Below are 17,436 nucleotides of genomic sequence, written 5' to 3' on the forward strand. Positions count from 1 at the left end.
ATGGTTCCCTGCTGTTTCTTTGTGGCCATGCTGGCCCCTCTGGGTAAGTGAACTCAACCCAGCCCTGAGCACCTCCACTCATCCCGCTGCTGCCCTCCCACCTGTGGAGCCACTCCTGGCACTGCTGCATCCTGCAGAGCTTTCTGCATGGAGGATGAGCAGGGAATGTGGGGGCAATGGGAATGCCTGAATCTTCTGCAATGGCCATCTATTTGTCATTCTTTGTGCAGCCCGTAGATGGTTCCTGGTTTTGGACTCAACCAGCCCAGGAATGCACCTTGCCTATTGAGGAGAGATTGGAAATTCACCTGCTGATCTGAAGAGTTGTCCCATGCCTTGAACTGCTCCCTTGGCTGCCCAATCCCTTCTCACCCTTTCCCTACCAACTCACTGTGCCAAGTTCCAATTATTCCTATTTTTTCCTCTTCCTCATTGCTCCTACTTTTCCTTTCCAGTGTTAGCCCTGGAACAGTCTCCAGACATGGTGATCAAAGAAGGCCAATCCGTGAATCTGGAATGCTCCCAGAAGAAATCCTCTAACACAGCTATGTACTGGTTCATGCTGCCTTCAGAGAAGAATTCCAGTCTGACCCAGCTGGTTTATGCAGTTGAAGGTGCCAATGCAGTGGTGGAGAAGGGTTTTGAGAGCCATTTCAAGAGCAGCAAGATAAAAGGAGACAGTATCACCCTCTCAATAGAACATGCCTTTCTCAATGACTCTGGCACATACTACTGTGCTGAGAGTGATCACAGTGGTGAGACTGCTGAGGGAGCTGAGCACAAACCTGTCCCTGCACAAACAGGACCTGCTTTCCACTTGTGGCAGCTGCACGAGGCAGGGTGATCACTGCTCACTCCTTAGCTGCTCTGCTTCCTTGCCTTGCCTTCCTTCTCTTCTCAGATGCTGACAGTTTATTTGTCCATCCTTGTCTCCTTGCCACTCCAGGCCTCCCTCTGCATTTACCTCTTTTTTGCACTACACTTGCTTCTGTCAGCCCTTCCCTTCCCTTCCCTTCCCTTCCCTTCCCTTCCCTTCCCTTCCCTTCCCTTCCCTTCCCTTCCCTTCCCTTCCCTTCCCTTCCCTTCCCTTCCCTTCCCTTCCCTTCCCTTCCCTTCCCTTCCCTTCCCTTCCCTTCCCTTCCCTTCCCTTCCCTTCCCTTCCCTTCCCTTCCCTTCCCTTCCCTTCCCTTCCCTTCCCTTCCCTTCCCTTCCCTTCCCTTCCCTTCCCTTCCCTTCCCTTCCCTTCCCTTCCCTTCCCTTCCCTTCCCTTCCCTTCCCTTCCCTTCCCTTCCCTTCCCTTCCCTTCCTTTCCCTTCCTTTCCCTTCAATTCCCTTCCCTTGCTTCTTTCTGTCTTCAATCTGCACTCCATTGTCTTCCTCTTAATTAACTCCTGTCAACCCTGCTCACACTTCTCACTGTGAAATGGAAGGAGTGTTTGTGTGGGAAGTTCTTGTTGCCCCTGTGCATGAAGGCAAGGCCTGGCAGGTGTGGCAGTAGCCAGCACCGTGTGGCAGCTGCCCACATGCTCCTCTGTTGCAGCGCCTTGTCTGTGGTTGTTCTGTGGCCAAGGAATAGGAACAGCAGAGCACGAGCCTGTGCTTGCTCTGGTAAAGTGTTCAGTGGATCCCTAATTCCTCCATGCAGAGTGGTGTCTGGGGCAGGATCCACCTGCCTTCCAGCCCTTCATCCACATAATACATTTTATCTTCGGCAAATGTAGGATAAAAATTACAGGTTACATTAGCAAGCTGAGCAGATAAGAGAAATTTCCCACAGTTTACAATGTTCTATAGACCAGTGACTCAGATGAAGGGTAGAGAGTGTCCTTATCAAGTTCCCTGATAAGACCAAGTTAGGAGGAGTTTCTGATACCTGAGAAGGCTGTACAGCCCTTCAGATGGGCCTTGACAGCTTGGAGGGATGGACAGAGAGGAACATTCTCAAATTCAGCAAAGACAAATACAGGCTTCGTCCCTTGGGGATGAATTGCTCCATGCAGCAGCATAGGGAAGCACTGACCATCAGCTCTTCAGAGCATTTCCTGGGGTCCTGGTGGACAAGAAGCTCTCTGTGAGCCAGCAATGTGTCCTGATGTCCAACAAGCCAGTGGTGTTCTGGATGCATTAGGAAGAGCATTGCTGCCAGGGCAAGGGAAGTGAGGCTGCACTCTGCCCTGGTGAGGCACATCTGCAGTGAGGTGTCCTGCTCTGGCCTCTTTGGTGCATAAGAGACATGGATCTCCTGGAAAATGACAGGAGATGAAAGGTGATTAGTAGAGTGGAGCATCTCTTTAGGGAACAAAGGCTGAGGGAGCTGGGCCTCTTCTGCCTTGAGAAGAAAACACCAAGTGGCCACCTCATCAATGTCAACAAGGATCTGAAGGCAGGGTTCCTACAGGTAGATCCAGATTCTTCACTGTGATGCCAAGTACGAGGACAAGAGGCAGAAAATGCTGCACTGGAAGTTCCACCTTAATCTGTGACCAGAGCTTAGCTCCGGTGCAGACTGTGCAAAGGAGCAGGTGGCCTAAAGAGGTTGTGGTGCCTCTGTCTGCAGATATTCCAGAACCATGTAGAGATAGTCATGCCCCATGTGCTCTGGGATGACTCTGCTTGAGCAGGGAGGTTGGAGCAGTGACCCCCTGAGGTCCCTTCTTGTCTGGGCCATCCCATGATTCTGCCCTGCATAACACAAACCCGAGCCCAGCACAGGCCTGCTCAGGGCACTCCGTATGTTAAACAGGGCCAGGAGGGAGACCAGCTCCTTTAAAAAGGCCTTTATTAAAGACAGCTCTGGGTGGGGAACCCGAGGGGTCGCGCACACCGCCACTGCTCCCACTGGACGACGCTGAGGAGGAGGAGTGCAGCTTTGTCTTTCGGCAGAGCTGGGGCTTCCATCCTCAGGAGAGTCATTAGGAAGGCAATATTGGCTCGTAGACCAGGGGTATCCTCTAAGCTGGGTACTATCAAAATTATGGTGACAGGACGGAATCTGGCTCTGGTCAAGAGTGGGTGATTTAGTGTGGTTCCGGTGGGTTAAAGTCAAAGTTTATGTGCTGGTTTGTTGTTTTGAGAGGATTCATAGAGTTCCCACAGCCTCTCCTTTGAATTCAGTCCGGGTGCAAGGCCTCCTGGGAGGAGGGGAGCAGGGAAGTGGGTCCTGATGGGAATGGCTAATAATCCCGGGTGAGATGGAAAGGGGTACAAACACAGAGTATGACGGGGAGAGATACAAATACAGGGTAAAATAGTAAAATCTAACAGCAGCAAATAAAAGCAAGTCTTAGAATTCTAACATTCAATGTTTAACAAGAGACTAAGATGCCGTACAAATAGAGAGTATGATGAGGAGAGATACAAATACAGAGTAAAACAGTAATATTTAACAACAGTAACTAAAGGAAAGTCTTAGAACCCTAATATTCAATGTTTAACAACAGACCAACATTTCAAATTAAGACCTTATCAACTTCATTAACATCAACTACCAATTACTACTCTGAAAAATAACTGTCATCTCCAGGATTTCATTATTCACAATAAAGGTGGTTCCCACCCTGCAGATTACCACGGTAACGTCCAATTTCCAAGAGCCTAAACACAGGGCCCCACACAGCAGCCAAGCCTGTTCAACATCACTGACTCCTCAAATCCTGTGTCTTCTGCAAGGCTCCCCATGCACTGCCCTGCCCTCTGCTCACCCCAGGGAACTGGAGACCCTTGGCATGGACACATCAGGCACAGCCTCCTCTCTGCTGGAGCGCTGCTGCTGCTCCTGCTGCTGCAGGTGGCAGGATGTGGGGTTCCTACAAAGCAGCCCAATCTCTTTGCTTCTTTCTACAACTTCTGTAGAGGAATCTGGGGTCTTCCCTGAATCTTCTCTAGGCAGCCTGGGGAAATGAATGCAATGGGACACACTCAGAGCTGCAGCAGAGGATTTGGGAGGAGCTGCAGCCATTGCTGCTCTCCTCTGCTGACAGGACACAGGGGAACATCTTCACTGCAAAGCCCTTCCGAGCCCTGGGCACTGGCATCACTCCATGTCCTTTACGGGCCAGCCTCACCCTGCTGTGCACACAGCCCAGCACGGATGGGCAGAGGCGCTGCCAGAGCTCTGTGCCCAAACTCAGGGCACACAAACTACGAGTGTCCCTTCCTGCCTACAGGGATTTCCCACTGCCTTGGGCATGGGAACAAGGCTGTGGGGACACAGAGAGCAGAGGACATGGTTTTCTCCAGCTTTGCCCATTTGTGTCCTGCTGCTCTTTTGCAGACTGCTGCCATAAAGAGACAAGGATTATATCTGTTCTCTGGCACAGAGATGGTCAGGGTGTATCAGCAAATCCTGTGGGGCACACACTTCTCCTCAGAAATCTCTCTGAGATGAAGTGTGTCTCCAAAAGGATAATCCCAGTGCAGAAGAAAAGGCAGCCTGTTCTCTCCTTGAGATCCCCCTAGGGAGTTAGAGAAGAACAGCTACAGAACTCTTCTCTGCCAGGCTCCAAGAGACACCAGTTCTGCAGGTCAGCAGCTCCTCCCGTACCTAGACAACACGTCAGGCCTGACTGGGAGAAGCAGAGATTCCCCAATGCAGCTTGCAGGGCTGGGAATCTGTGAGTGTGAGGGAGGCTAGGGAGGAGACAAACAGCGGGACACAGACACACAAACATGCATTCCTGAGATCTCCTTGTCTTCCCATCAATTTCTGCCACTGTGCGCATTCCTGCGCACACACTCAGGCTGCCCCACAGCCCCATCCTGCTCCGTGGTAGCTCTGAACTCTGGCACCTGCTGAAGTCCCCCCTACCCTTGCCCAGCCACGCTCGCACACAGCAGGAAGCCAGAGGAGCAGAGCACAAGCAGCTCATGACTGCCTGCAGGTGTCATTGCCCACCGTTGCTGGGCAGCCAAGAGCCTTGGTGACATTTCAGACTGCCGCTGCCTCCCCTGCCCACCCACAGAGAGACGCAGCTCTTGCTCTGCACCTCTCCTCTTTGCACACCTCTGCGTCTGTGCTGGCACCAGGGGCAGGTGCCTGGAAGGAGGGCGCCTTTCTCCATGGATTTCCACCGGTTCCTTGTGGCCATGCTGCTCCCTGTGGGTAAGTGGGCATTTCCTTGGTCCTGATCAGCTGCACTGGAGCTGCTGCTGCACCCTCAGCTCTGCTCCCAGTTGCTGGCACTGCCCCTTCCCAAGGATTCCAGGGCAGGGTTGGGCAACGAACCAGGTGAATATTTTCACCGCATAAGGATTCAGGAAACCCTGCAAAGCTACAATTTAGATTTTCCTGCCCCATTTTATTATTTCTCTTCCGAGTACCCAAGACATTACTTCTCAAAAGAGATTCACTGTTGGATTAAAAGGGCATTGTTTTGGGGTCTTTCCATACTATGTATATTTTTTTAGAGAGGCATTACATTTGCCCATTGATTTCTGACATCCTGGTGCGATTCCTTCCCATGGCATACTTCAAGGATGTGTATTTTTATCCTCTTCAATGTATTTCACTCCCCACCTTTCATCTCCTGTCTCTCCAGGCTGGGCCCTTCAGCAGTCACCAGATTCAGTTGTCCGACTGGGAGACACCGTCACTCTGCAATGTTCTGCATCAGCAAACAATTACATACACATGTACTGGTACAAGTTACCCATGGAGAAGGATGCCAGAATGCAGCCGGTTGTGTATTCAATGGAAGGCAGCAAAGCAGATATTGAGAAGGAATTCCAAAATCGCTTCCAGAGTAATGGGACTAGGAACAACCATTTAGCTATGCAGATCCAGCATGCCCTACTCAATGACACAGGCACATATTTCTGTGCTGAACAAGATCCACAGTGAGTCAAAGGCTGGTGCAGCACAGCACAAACCTTTCCAGGCAAGCAGGGATCTGCCTCCAGCACACACTGAGCCCTGTTTGAGTAAACTCCTTTTTTACTTGCCCCCCAGCTCTTCATAAAAACATAATATAACTGCCTGTCTCTCTTTCTGTCCACCAATCTGATCATCAATCTGTCTTTAGCTTGGTCTCTAGCTACTGTTCTATTCTTTCCCATCTCTGAATCACTTTCTCTCTCTCAGTTTTTCTTGTCCTCACAGTCTGACCTCATCTATCTCCCATTCAGATTGTTTCTGACTTTTCTCTTTTTGAGTCATTCTCTCTGTCCCCCTGACTTTTCGTCTCTGTCCTCTCACACCTAATCCCCTCCTAGTTCCTCTTCCCTTCCTCCTCCATCTCACCTTCCTTACAATCTGTTACATCAATTCAAGGCGTGGGAAGCAGGATGTGGAATAGTTCACACAGCACTTTCCCTCTCCACCACCTGGAAAGGCAAAGCCCACTGGTCCTTGGCCCCACTGGCCTGCAGGGAATTGACACACAGCCCAAGAATCACCCATACCCTGTGACCTCAACAATCTGATATCTGAGAATTGTCCCTGCCCACAGCAGGAGGCTGCCTAGGTGAGCCATGGAATGTCCCTGGTGACCAGGACAAGGAGCAGGATTAAGAAGTCCAAGTGGAATTTTCAGCAGGGCTTGTTGGTGTTTTTGAGCATCTTGTCTGGCTCATCCACTCCATCTCCTGCTGCTTGCTGAAAGTCACGAGGGCTGCCCTGACTGGCTTATTCGTCTTTATCTACAGTTTAAAAAGAGGGCAAGGGCCTCGGGGAATCCTCACCTGAATGCTCAAAACGCATCAAGAACAGCTGCGGGGAATTCCTTGCTGGAGTGTGAAGCACTTAGTCATGGGAGCTGTAGCCCATGCCACAGCAGTGGGGACATGGAGATGCTGTCTGGTGCTCAGGTCCTTGTGGTGAAAGCCCAGTCAGCTGCTGGGTGTTACAGGCACTCCCTCACTACCCCCTTGACCTGGTGGGATGGGAAAAAGGGCAGAAATGACAGGTTGAGATCCAAATACAGCAATAATAGGATAAAATAGCGAGGAAAAGACACAGAAATAAAAGTCAAGTAAATCCATGGGATACACAATACTGTCACTGAGCATCCAGTGTCCTGGTGCCCAGCCCATCCTCAGCAGGGACAGGCAGTAGCTGGCCAGGTCCCCTCCTTGTCCACGCATAGCATCAGGCTGAATGGGAGGCAATGTCCTTTTGGCCAGTTTGGGTCAGCTCTCTCAGAAATGCTCCCTTCCAGCTGCTTGTGCATCTGCTCTCTGGCAGAGCATGAGACACTGGAAAGTCCTGGATTTGGGGTAAGCAGTGCTTAACTACAGCTGACACTCTGTTAACACCATTATTCTCAGAGTGAATTGAGAACACAGCACTGTGCCACAGTCTCCACTCCTTGATCCTGTCTTAGCGCTTGCATACGGTTTTCCTCAGAACTTCCATGCAAATTTCCCCTTCCGTCAAACACTGAATTGGATGACATCTCAGGAGCCTTCTGCTTCCCAGCATTATGAGACAGAAGTTTCACCACGGATTCTCACATTTTCCACTTGTTTCTCCTTCCCTATTGACCAGCAGAGCTCTAGGTACAGGGAGGAGAAGGATGAGGGAAAAGTGCTGCCAGCAGACCTCAACAGAATGGCCTGTCACTCCTTCCCCGTGTCCCTTTCACCCTTTGCCATGGTCGCAGATGTTGTTTATCCCTCTGCTCATTGGGTTCCCCAGTTATCCCATGCAGATTTTGTCCCATGCAGCAGAGGACATGTGGATTTTCTTCAGAGCAGAAACAGCTGAGGCTGCAGTGGAGAGGCTGCAGTGGCCTGGGTGTCCTCAGCCTGTGAGCAGAGCAGCACAGAGGTGTCCCTGGCAGACCATGAGTGAATGCATTTGCACTGCACAGCTGCTTTCTACACCCCAGGGCTCTCACTGCCTGAATCCCAGGGGCAGCCTCCACACCCCACTGGAGGACAAGCTCAGTCCTGCCAAAAAAGCAAATCTCCTTGTAGAGGCCAATTGTCATGGCAGAGGGGACAATGACACAGATGCTCTCTGTCATTGCCCAGGGCTCCCAGCCAGCCAATGCCTCCTGTCATTTCTTGGCCAGCCCCACCCCGAGATGTCTCACCCTCACTCACTGCTCCCTCTGCACAAACCTTTGGGCAGCTCCAAGAGGCAGCTTGCTGACAGGGCAGGGGCTCTCCCGCCATGGTTCCCTGCTGTTTCTGTGTGGCCATGCTGGCCCCTCTGGGTAAGTGAACTCAACCCAGCCCTGAGCACCTCCACTCATCCCGCTGCTGCCCTCCCACCTATGGAGCCACTTCCTGGCACTGCTGCATCCTGCAGAGCTTTCTGCATGGAGGATCAGCAGGGAATGTGGGGGCACTGGGAACGCCTGAATCTTCTGCAATTGCCATCTATTTGTCATTCTTTGTGCAGCCCGTAGATGGTTCCTGGTTTTGGATAAAAACAGCCCAGGAATGCACCTTGCCTATTGAGGAGAGATTGGAAATTCACCTACTGATCTGATGAGCTGTGCCATGCATGGAACTGTTCCCTTGGCTGCCCAATCCCTTCTCACCCTTTCCCTACCAACTCACAGTGCCTAGCACAGTTTCCTCTCAGTTTTTTCCTCTTCCTCACTGCTCCTACTTTTCCTTTCCAGTTTTAGCCCTGGAACAGTCTCCAGACATGGTGATCAAAGAAGGCCAGTCCGTGAATCTGGAATGCTCTGAGAAAAAATCCTCCAGCCCAGCTATGTACTGGTTCATGCTGCCTTCAGAGAAGAATTCCAGTCTGACTCTACTGGCATCTGCACTACAGGGTGGTAATGCAGTGGTGGAGAAGGGTTTTGAGAGCCATTTCAAGAGCAGCAAGATAAAAGGAGACAGTATCACCCTCTCAATAGAACATGCCTTTCTCAATGACTCTGGCACATACTACTGTGCTGAGGGCGAGCACAGTGGTGAGACTGCTGAGGGAGCTGAGCACAAACCTGTCCCTGCACAAACAGGACCTGCTTTCCACTTGTGGCTGCTGCACGAGGCAGGGTGTTCACTTCTCATTTGCTGCTCTGCTTCCTGGCCTTGCCTTCTTCCTCTTCTCAGATGCTGACAGTTTATTTCTCCATCATTGTCTTCTTGCTACTCCAGGCCTCCCTCTGCATTTACCTCTTTTTTGCAGTACACTTGCTTCTGTCAGCACTTCTTCTGCTCTTTGTCTCCCTTTCCTTCCCTTCCCTAGCTTCTTCTTTCTGTCTTCAATCTGCACTCCATTGTCTTTCTCTTACTTAACTCCTGTCAACCCGGCTCATACTCCTCACTGTCAAACAACAGAAGGAGTGTTTGTGTGGGAAGTTCTTGCTGCACCTGTGCTTAAAGCAAGGCCTGGCAGGGGTGGCAGTAGCCAGCACTGTGTGGCAGCTGCCCACATGCTCCTCTGTTCCAGTGCCTTGTCTGTGGTTGTTCTGTGGCCAAGGAATAGGGACAGCAGAGCACAAGCCTGTGCTTGCTCTGGTAAAGTGTTCAGTGGATCCCTAAGTCCTCCATGTAGAGTTGTGTCTGGGGCAGGATCCACCTGCCTTCCAGCCCTTGATCCACACAATACAGTTTATCTTTGCCAAAAACATTCTAAAATTACAATGTATGCTCAGAAGCTGTGCAGCCAATACCGATTGCCAAGAGGTTACAGTGTTCTGTTCATCAGTGGGGGTAGAGAGTCTCCTCATGAACGTCACTGATAACAGCAAGTAAGGAGGAATTGCTGACAGCCCCCAGTGCTGCACAGCCCTTCCGATGGTGTAGGAGCCTCGGGGGTAGGACGGTCAGGACGGACGGAGACGAGAGATCTCTGAAGCCAGCTCGTGGAACTTGTGGTTTATTGCAGAGGGCCTGGGTGCAGGGCCCTGCTGGGAGCTGCCAGCCACAACTCAAAGCAGGCCTGAGAGAACAGAGGGGTAGAGAGGATGAGAGGGTAAGAGAGTAAGAGTGTAAGAGCGTAAGGGAGTAAAAAAGCTAAGAGAGTAAAATGGGTAAGAGAGTAAAAGGGATAAGAGAGCGAGGTTCTTGTTACAGTACAATAAATCTTCCTCTGTGTTGAATTTTCTAATTCTCACAAACTAATCTAGTACAATATACAAAGCTTATAGCATTTACATAATGTAATGATTATAAAAATCATTACATGACTATACTGTATTACATGTTAAACCCTGAAAACTACTCTTTGGATGCCTTCTGCTGAGCTAGTAGGGTCTGCTCTGACTTTTGAACTTGTCTGCAAGCAGAGGGCATTGTTTCATCAGAAGGGGATTACCTTCAGCTGGCCACACTATTGTTTTCTAGTTGTTCAGTAACGAATGCATCTTAAAGTTTGCTTTCATTTCAGTCTCGCTTATAGTTTCTATATGATCATAATCTTTTGCTAGACAATCATATTTGTAGGGCTTTCCTGTTTCATCCTCCCCAACAAGATGGGCCTTGACAGGTTGAAGGGATAGGCAGAGAGGAACATCCTGAAAATCATCACAGGCAAATGCAGGATTGTACCTGAGTGGAAAAATAACCCTGTGCACCAGGACAGGCTGGGGGCAGACCTGCTGGTGAGCAGCTCTTCAGAGAAGGACCTGGGGGTCCTGGTGGACAAGAAGCTCCCCATGAGCCAGCAATGTGTCCTGGTGGCCAAGAAGCCAGAGGTGTCCTGGGATGAGCGTTAGGAAGGGCATTGCCAGCAGGGCAAGGGAGGTGGATCCAGGTTCTTCACTGTGAGGCCAAGCACAAGGACAAGAGGCCAAGGGCAGAAAGTGATGGACAGGAAGTTCCACCTGAATCTAAGGTCAGAGCTTTGCATTGTGATTGACTGTGCACTGGAACAGATTGCCCAAAGAAATTGTGGAGTCCATTGGGAGATATCCCAGAACCATCTGGCTACAATTGTGTGCCACGTGCTCTGAGATGACTCTGCTGCAGCAGGGAGGTTGGAGCAGTGACCCCCTGAGGTCCCTTCTTGGCTGGCCCATCCCAGGATTCTGTCCTGCATGACACACACCCGTGCACAGCACAGGCCTGCTCAGGGCACTCCAGGTGCTTCCCACCCTGCACATTCCCATGCTAACATCCAAGCTTCCCAGGACCTAAACACAGGGCCCCACACAGCAGCCAAGCCTGTTCAACATCACTGACTCCTCAAATCCTGTGTCTTCTGCAAGGCTCCCCATGCACTGTCCTGCCCTCTGCTCACCCCAGGGAACTGGAGACCCTTGGCATGGACACATCAGGCACAGCCTCCTCTCTGCTGGAGTGCTGCTGCTGCTGCTGCTGCAGGTGGCAGGATGTGGGCTTCCTACAACGCAGCCCAATCTCTTTGCTTCTTTCTACAACTTCTGTAGAGGAATCTGGGGTCTTCCCTGAATCTTCTCTAGGCAGCCTGGGGAAATGAATGCAAATGGGACACACTCAGAGCTGCAGCAGAGGATTTGCGAGGAGCTGCAGGCATTGCTGCTCTCCTCTGCTGACAGGACACAGGGGAACATCTTCACTACAAAGCCCTTCCGAGCCCTGGGCACTGGCATCACTCCATGTCCTGTATGGGCCAGCCTCACCCTGCTGTGCACACAGCCCAGCACGGATGGGCAGAGGCGCTGCCAGAGCTCTGTGCCCAAACTCAGGGCACACAAACTACGAGTGTCCCTTCCTGCCTACAGGGATTTCCCACTGCCTTGGGCAGGGGAGCAAGGCTGGGTGGACACAGAGAGCAGAGGACATGGTTTTCTCCAGCTTTGTCCATTTGTGTCCTGCTGCTCTTTTGCAGACTACTGCAATAAAGAGACAAGGATTATATCTGTTCTTCTCTGGCACAGAGATGGTCAGGGTGTATCAGCACATCCTGTGGGGCACACCCTTCTCCTCAGAAGTCTCTCTGAGATGAAGTGTGTCTCCAAAAGGATAATCCCAGTGCAGAGGCAAAGGCAGCCTGTTCTCTCCTTGAGATTCCTCTCGGGAGTTAGAGAAGAACAGCTACAGAACTCTTCTCTTCCAGGCTCCAAGAGACACCAGCTCTGCAGGTCAGCAGCTCCTCACATACCTGGACAACACGTCAGGCCTGACTGGGAGAGGCAGAGATTCCCCATTGCAGCTGGCAGGGCTGGGAATCTGTGAGTGTGAGGGAGACTAGGGAGGAGACAAACAGCGGGACACAGACACACAAACATGCATTCCTGAGGTGTCCTTGTCTTCTCTCCTGGGTTGACTATATGATGCTTTTATCCCCAGTTGTCTCATTCTGTTTATGTTGAATAATAAGTTTTGCACCTTTAAGAGTGTTACAGAGAGTGAAGGGGGGAGAGAAGAAGCGCGCAGTTTGTTTTCAGAAACTGCACTCCTCCTCCACACTCCTGCTCCTGACTGTGTTGTCTGTGGATGGGCAGACAGCGGGACAGAGCTCTTCTTTTGCTTTTTATTTAGTGTTAGCTAGCTGAGGCAAAGAAGTTCCCTGAACTTTTTTTTTTTCCTTTTTCTTTGGACCTCTTCAAACTGCTCTGGAAAGAACACCCAGGAGAGCACCGGCAGCTGCAGCTGTGGCCCACCGGGCCGGGCCTGGCCTGCGACAATTCCAGCACCGGAGGGACTGATCAGAGACTGAGTGAGCTGAGCTGCAACCCGAGGACGGGGTTTTCTCAGTTTGTCATCTCTTTTAGAGTGGCAAGGGGTCTCATTGTTTGATATTGTTTTGGTTTTATTGTTTAATAAACAGGTATTTTTCCACCTTTCTGCAAGGAGGTATTTTTTCCTCCCGGACCAGTTGGGGGGGGAGGGGCCGATTGGATCTGCTTTTCCCACCAGAGCTGCTTTGGGGGATTCTTCCCCAACTTTGCTCTAAACCTGGACAAATACATGAATTGGTGCCCAACGCGCGGCTGGAAAAGCTGGAAAAAAGCTCTATTAATTGTGTGTTTTTTGTTGTTAAAGCAGTTAATAGCCATGCTGCTTGAATCCCTGATGTCTCTGGATGTGAAAGCCTTTGTGTGGCTCTATGCTCCAGACCTTTTTGAGGTTTCAATACCTTTCTGTCACTTGGATTATTGTCCATAACAAGTAATTTTTACGGTAGGGGGTACGGATTGGAATAGCTGTTGTGCTGGCCTTGGTGATAATGAGTTATAAAGCGTTAGCAAAGATACTGGCGTCTGTTTACAATATGTATGGTTTATGTATGGTTTATGGTTTCTTATCCTACCCTGCATCCCAATTCCAGTAGTACATGTTGGGAATTTATTAGTAATTACACTCAGTCTGTTAGAGGAGGAGCCGAGAATAAGACTTTCCAGCCTTCCCTTTCCTTCTTCTCCTTTGGATCAGTTATGTTACTTTTTGAGAATGTTCAGTTTCCCCTGAATGTTAAAGAGACCATCTTTCTGGTATTTAATTTGGTAAGCTTCCTCTATATGGTCTGCAGCTTCTCTAGAATGAGGGCTGAGATATCCAGAGGAGCTGGTGAGACCCCTGACCCAAGAAGCAGATGCAGGCATGAAAAATCCTGAGTGGTGTGGAGAATGGGAAAATATAGGCCAAACCCTGAAGGAATTTTCTGATCCTGTAGACTGGGATTTTCCATGGGAACAAATTCAGAACCCAGCTGAAGTGGGGAAATACCTAAAAGAGAAGTGCCATGACGATTCTAAGGGGAAAAGGCTAATTGCAATAAGCTGGGCCCTGGCCTATGCTTATCACACTTTGTTAGATAGTGTAGGGCAGCAGACAGAGGCAGGGGGGCAGGGAGATAAATCAGCTATCCCAGTCACTCAAGCTGTAGCCAACAGCCCAGGCTCGAAGCCAGCAGCCAAACCAGATAGTGAGCCTAAGCCAGCATCTAAACCCATGGCTGTTGCTACCAGTGGGAAATGCACGGAAAAAACTAATCGACCAGTGGATGATGATGATGATGATGGTGATACAGGAGAAGGAACCTCGATGCCTCCTGACATAAAATCAGGAGTCAAAGCAGCAGGTGCAAGATCAGACGCAAATATTGAGTCTTATCCCCTGAAGGACCTTCGTGGCCTAAGGAAGGATTACACCCGACGACCTGATGAATCCATAATTAGTTGGCTGGTCTGTCTCTGGGATGCTGCAGGCGAAGCTGCAATTCTACATGACACTGAAGCGAGGCATTTGGGATCCCTGTCACAGGATCCTGCCATAGACCAAGGAATGATGAGAGGGGCTAACCCTCACAGCCTCTGGGAACGGGTCCTAAGAAGTGTAGCAGAAAGACACCTGTGTGCAGACGATCTCTATATGCAGCAAACTCAGTGGAAAACCATAGAACAAGGGGTTCAACGCTTGAGGGAAATGGCAGTGCCTGAGATTATCTTCTCAGATGATGGAAACACTGTAAATCCAGACTTGGTACCATGCACATCTGTGATGTGGAGAAAACTTGTACGACTTGGGCCATGAGAATACGCTTCTGCTTTAGCCATAATGAAGAGGGATGAGAGGGATGAGACTGTGCTTGACATGGCAAGGAAGCTCCGAGCATATGCAGATGCTGTGCGTGGCTCAACACATGCCAGAATTGCAGCAGTAGAAACACGTCTACAGAATTTAGAGGATAAGATAGAGGAGAATCATAAGAAGCTCAGAGAGGAGATTAAAGAAGACCTTCTCCAAATCTCGGCAGTACAGATCAGAGGTTCTGGTATCCAAGGCAGACGTCTCCCAGGTGTTGAGAGATGGTACACCCCACGAAATGAGCTGTGGTTTTACCTGTGTGATTGTGGAGAAAACATGGGGAGGTGGGATGGAAAACCTACTGCTGTTCTGGCATGACGGGTGCGTGAATTGAAGGAAGCCACCAGAAGGAAAGCAGCACCAGTTGCCTGTAGCCGAATTGCCAGGTATGATGATGATGACATGTCCGATACCCTTAAAGGAACATCCAAGACATATGCCCAGGGAAAGAAGGATAACCAGGCTTAGAAGGGCCCTGCCTCTAGCCAGGTAGAGGCCAGGGAAAATTGTGTTTTCTGGTCTGTGTGGATTCGTTGGCCTGACACATCAGAACCACAAGAGTACAAAGCTTTGGTTGATACTAGTGCGCAATGTATATTAATTCCGTTGAGACATGTGGGGACAGAGTCTGTCTCCATTGCCGGTGTGACAGGGGGATCCCAGGATTTCACTTTGGTGGGAGCTGATGTGAGCCTGACTGGGTATGAATAGAAGAAACATCCTATCGTGACTGGGGCCCAGAGGCCCCATGTATTTTGGGCATAGACTACCTTCGAAGTGGGTACTTCAAAGACCCAAAGGGACTCAGATGGGCATTTGGAATACCTGCTGTAGGGACAGAAGGTATCAAGCAGTTGAACAACTTGCCTGGACTGTCAGAAAACCCATCTGCAGTAGGACTCCTGAAGGTAGAAGAGCAACAAGTGCCAATTGCCACCTCAACAGTGCACCGCCGACAATACTGAACGAATTGAGATGCTGTGATCCCCATCCACAAAATGATTCGTGAGCTGGAGAGCCAAGGGGTGGTCAGCAAGACCCATTCACCCTTCAACAGTCCCATTTGACCTGTGCGTAAATCTGAAGGAGAATGGAGATTGACAGTGGACTATTGTGCATTGAATGAAGTGACTCCACCCCTGAGCGCTGCTGTGCCGGACATGCTGGAACTCCAGTAGGAGGTGGAGTCCAAGGCAGCAAGGTGGTATGGCACTATGGACATTGCCAAGGCATTTTTCTCCATTCCTCTGGCAGCAGAATGCAGGCATCAGTTTGCTTTCACCTGGAGAGGCGTGCAGTACACCTGGAATCGACTGTCCCAGGGGTGGAAGCACAGCCCCACCATCTGCCATTCACTGATCCAGGCTGCACTGGAAAAGGGTGAGGCTCCAGAACACCTGCAATATATTGATGACATCATTGTGTGGGGGAAGACAGCAGCAGAGGTGTTCAAGAAAGGGGAGAAAATCATCCAGATTGTCCTAAAAGCTGGCTTTGCCATCAAGAAGAGCAAAGTCAAGGGACCTGCTCAAGAGATCCAGTTTCGGGGAATGAAGTGGCAAGACGGACGGCGTCAGATTCCCACCAATGTCATCAACAAGATCACAGCAATGTCTCCACCAACCAACAAGAAAGAAACACAAGCTTTCTTAGGCGCCATAGGTTTTTGGAGGATGCATATTCCTGAATACAATCAGATCATGAGTCCTCTCTACCTGGTCACCCGTAAGAAGAACACTTTCCACTGAGGCCCTGAGCAGCAAAAAGCCTTTGCACAGATCAAGCAGGAGATTGCTCATACAGTAGCCCTTGGCCCAGTCAGGACAGGACCAGAGGTGAAGAATGTGCTCTACTCTGCAGCTGGGAGCCATGGCTTGTCCTGGAGCCTTTGGCAGAAGGTGCCTGGGGAGACTCGATGCCGACCGCTGGGATTTTGGACTCGAAGCTACAGAGGGTCTGAAGCCAACTACACTCCAGCAGAGAAAGAAATCTTGGCTGCCTTTGAAGGAGTCCAGGCTGCCTCAGAGGTAATAGGCACTGAAGCACAACTCCTCCTGGCACCCCGACTACCAGTATTGGGGTGGATGTTCAAAGCAAAAGTTCCCTCTACACACCATGCCACCAATGCTACATGCCCGTATTGGAAAACTGAATCAGCCTGGGATTCTGGAAATAATTACAAACTGGCTGGAAGGTGAAAACTTTGGTCTCACTGATGAAGGGGAACAAGAAGTGACACAGGCTGAAGAAGCTCCACCATACAATCAACTGCCAGCAGAAGATATATGATACGGTCTCTTTACTGATGGTTCTTGCCGCATTGTGGGAATGCACCGGAAGTGGAAAGCAGCTGTATGGAGCCCCACATGACAGGTGGCAGAGGCCACTGAAGGAGAAGGTGGATCAAGCCAACTTGCTGAACTCAAAGCTGTTCAACTGGCCCTGGACATTGCTGAAAGAGAGATGTGGCCAAAGCTCTACCTCGACACTGACTCATGGATGGTAGCCAACGCTCTGTGGGGATGGCTGGAGAGGTGGAAAGAGGCTAACTGGCAGCGTAGAGGAAAACCAATTTGGGCTGCTGAAGAGTGGAAAGACATGGCTACCAGGGTAGGGAAACTGCCTGTGAAGGTCTGCCATGTAGATGCCCATGTTCCCAAGAGTAGAGCTAATGAGGAGCACCAAAACAATGAGCAAGTAGACCAGGCCGCAAAGATAGAGGTGTCAAAGATAGACTTAGATTGGCAACATAAAGGAGAGTTATTCCTACCTCGATGGGCCCATGATGCCTCAGGCCATCAGGGTAGGGATGCCGTCTATAAGTGGGCACGAGACCGAGGGGCGGATCTCACCATGGACAGTATTTCTCAGGTTATCCATGACTGTGAGACGTGCGCTGCCATCAAGAAGGTCAAGCAAGTGAAGCCCCTGTGGTATGGTGGGCGGTGGTCCAAGTACAAGTATGGGGAGGCCTGGCAGATTGACTACATCACACTGCCCCAGACACGCCAGGGCAAGCAC

The 17,436-nt window shown here is 50.4% G+C and overlaps 1 protein-coding gene and 1 gene segment (V, D, J or C); both read left to right on the forward strand.

Moving 5' to 3' along the window:
• LOC131096900 (uncharacterized) lies at positions 1–5,839 on the forward strand. Its single transcript, XM_058045541.1, has 3 exons — positions 1–43; positions 456–755; positions 5,538–5,839. Exons 1-3 carry the CDS (start codon positions 1–3, stop codon positions 5,837–5,839), a joined length of 645 nt encoding a protein of 214 aa, XP_057901524.1.
• A 2,274-nt stretch (positions 5,840–8,113) lies between these two features.
• LOC131080148 (T-cell receptor beta chain V region E1-like) lies at positions 8,114–10,671 on the forward strand. The segment is given in 3 exon segments: positions 8,114–8,156; positions 8,571–8,858; positions 10,482–10,671. Coding segments are annotated over 3 exon segments (462 nt in total).
• The last annotated feature ends 6,765 nt before the right edge of the window (positions 10,672–17,436 follow it).

Source organism: Melospiza georgiana, chromosome 2 (genome assembly GCF_028018845.1).
Source record: "Melospiza georgiana isolate bMelGeo1 chromosome 2, bMelGeo1.pri, whole genome shotgun sequence".
Taxonomy (NCBI): Eukaryota; Metazoa; Chordata; class Aves; order Passeriformes; family Passerellidae; genus Melospiza; species Melospiza georgiana.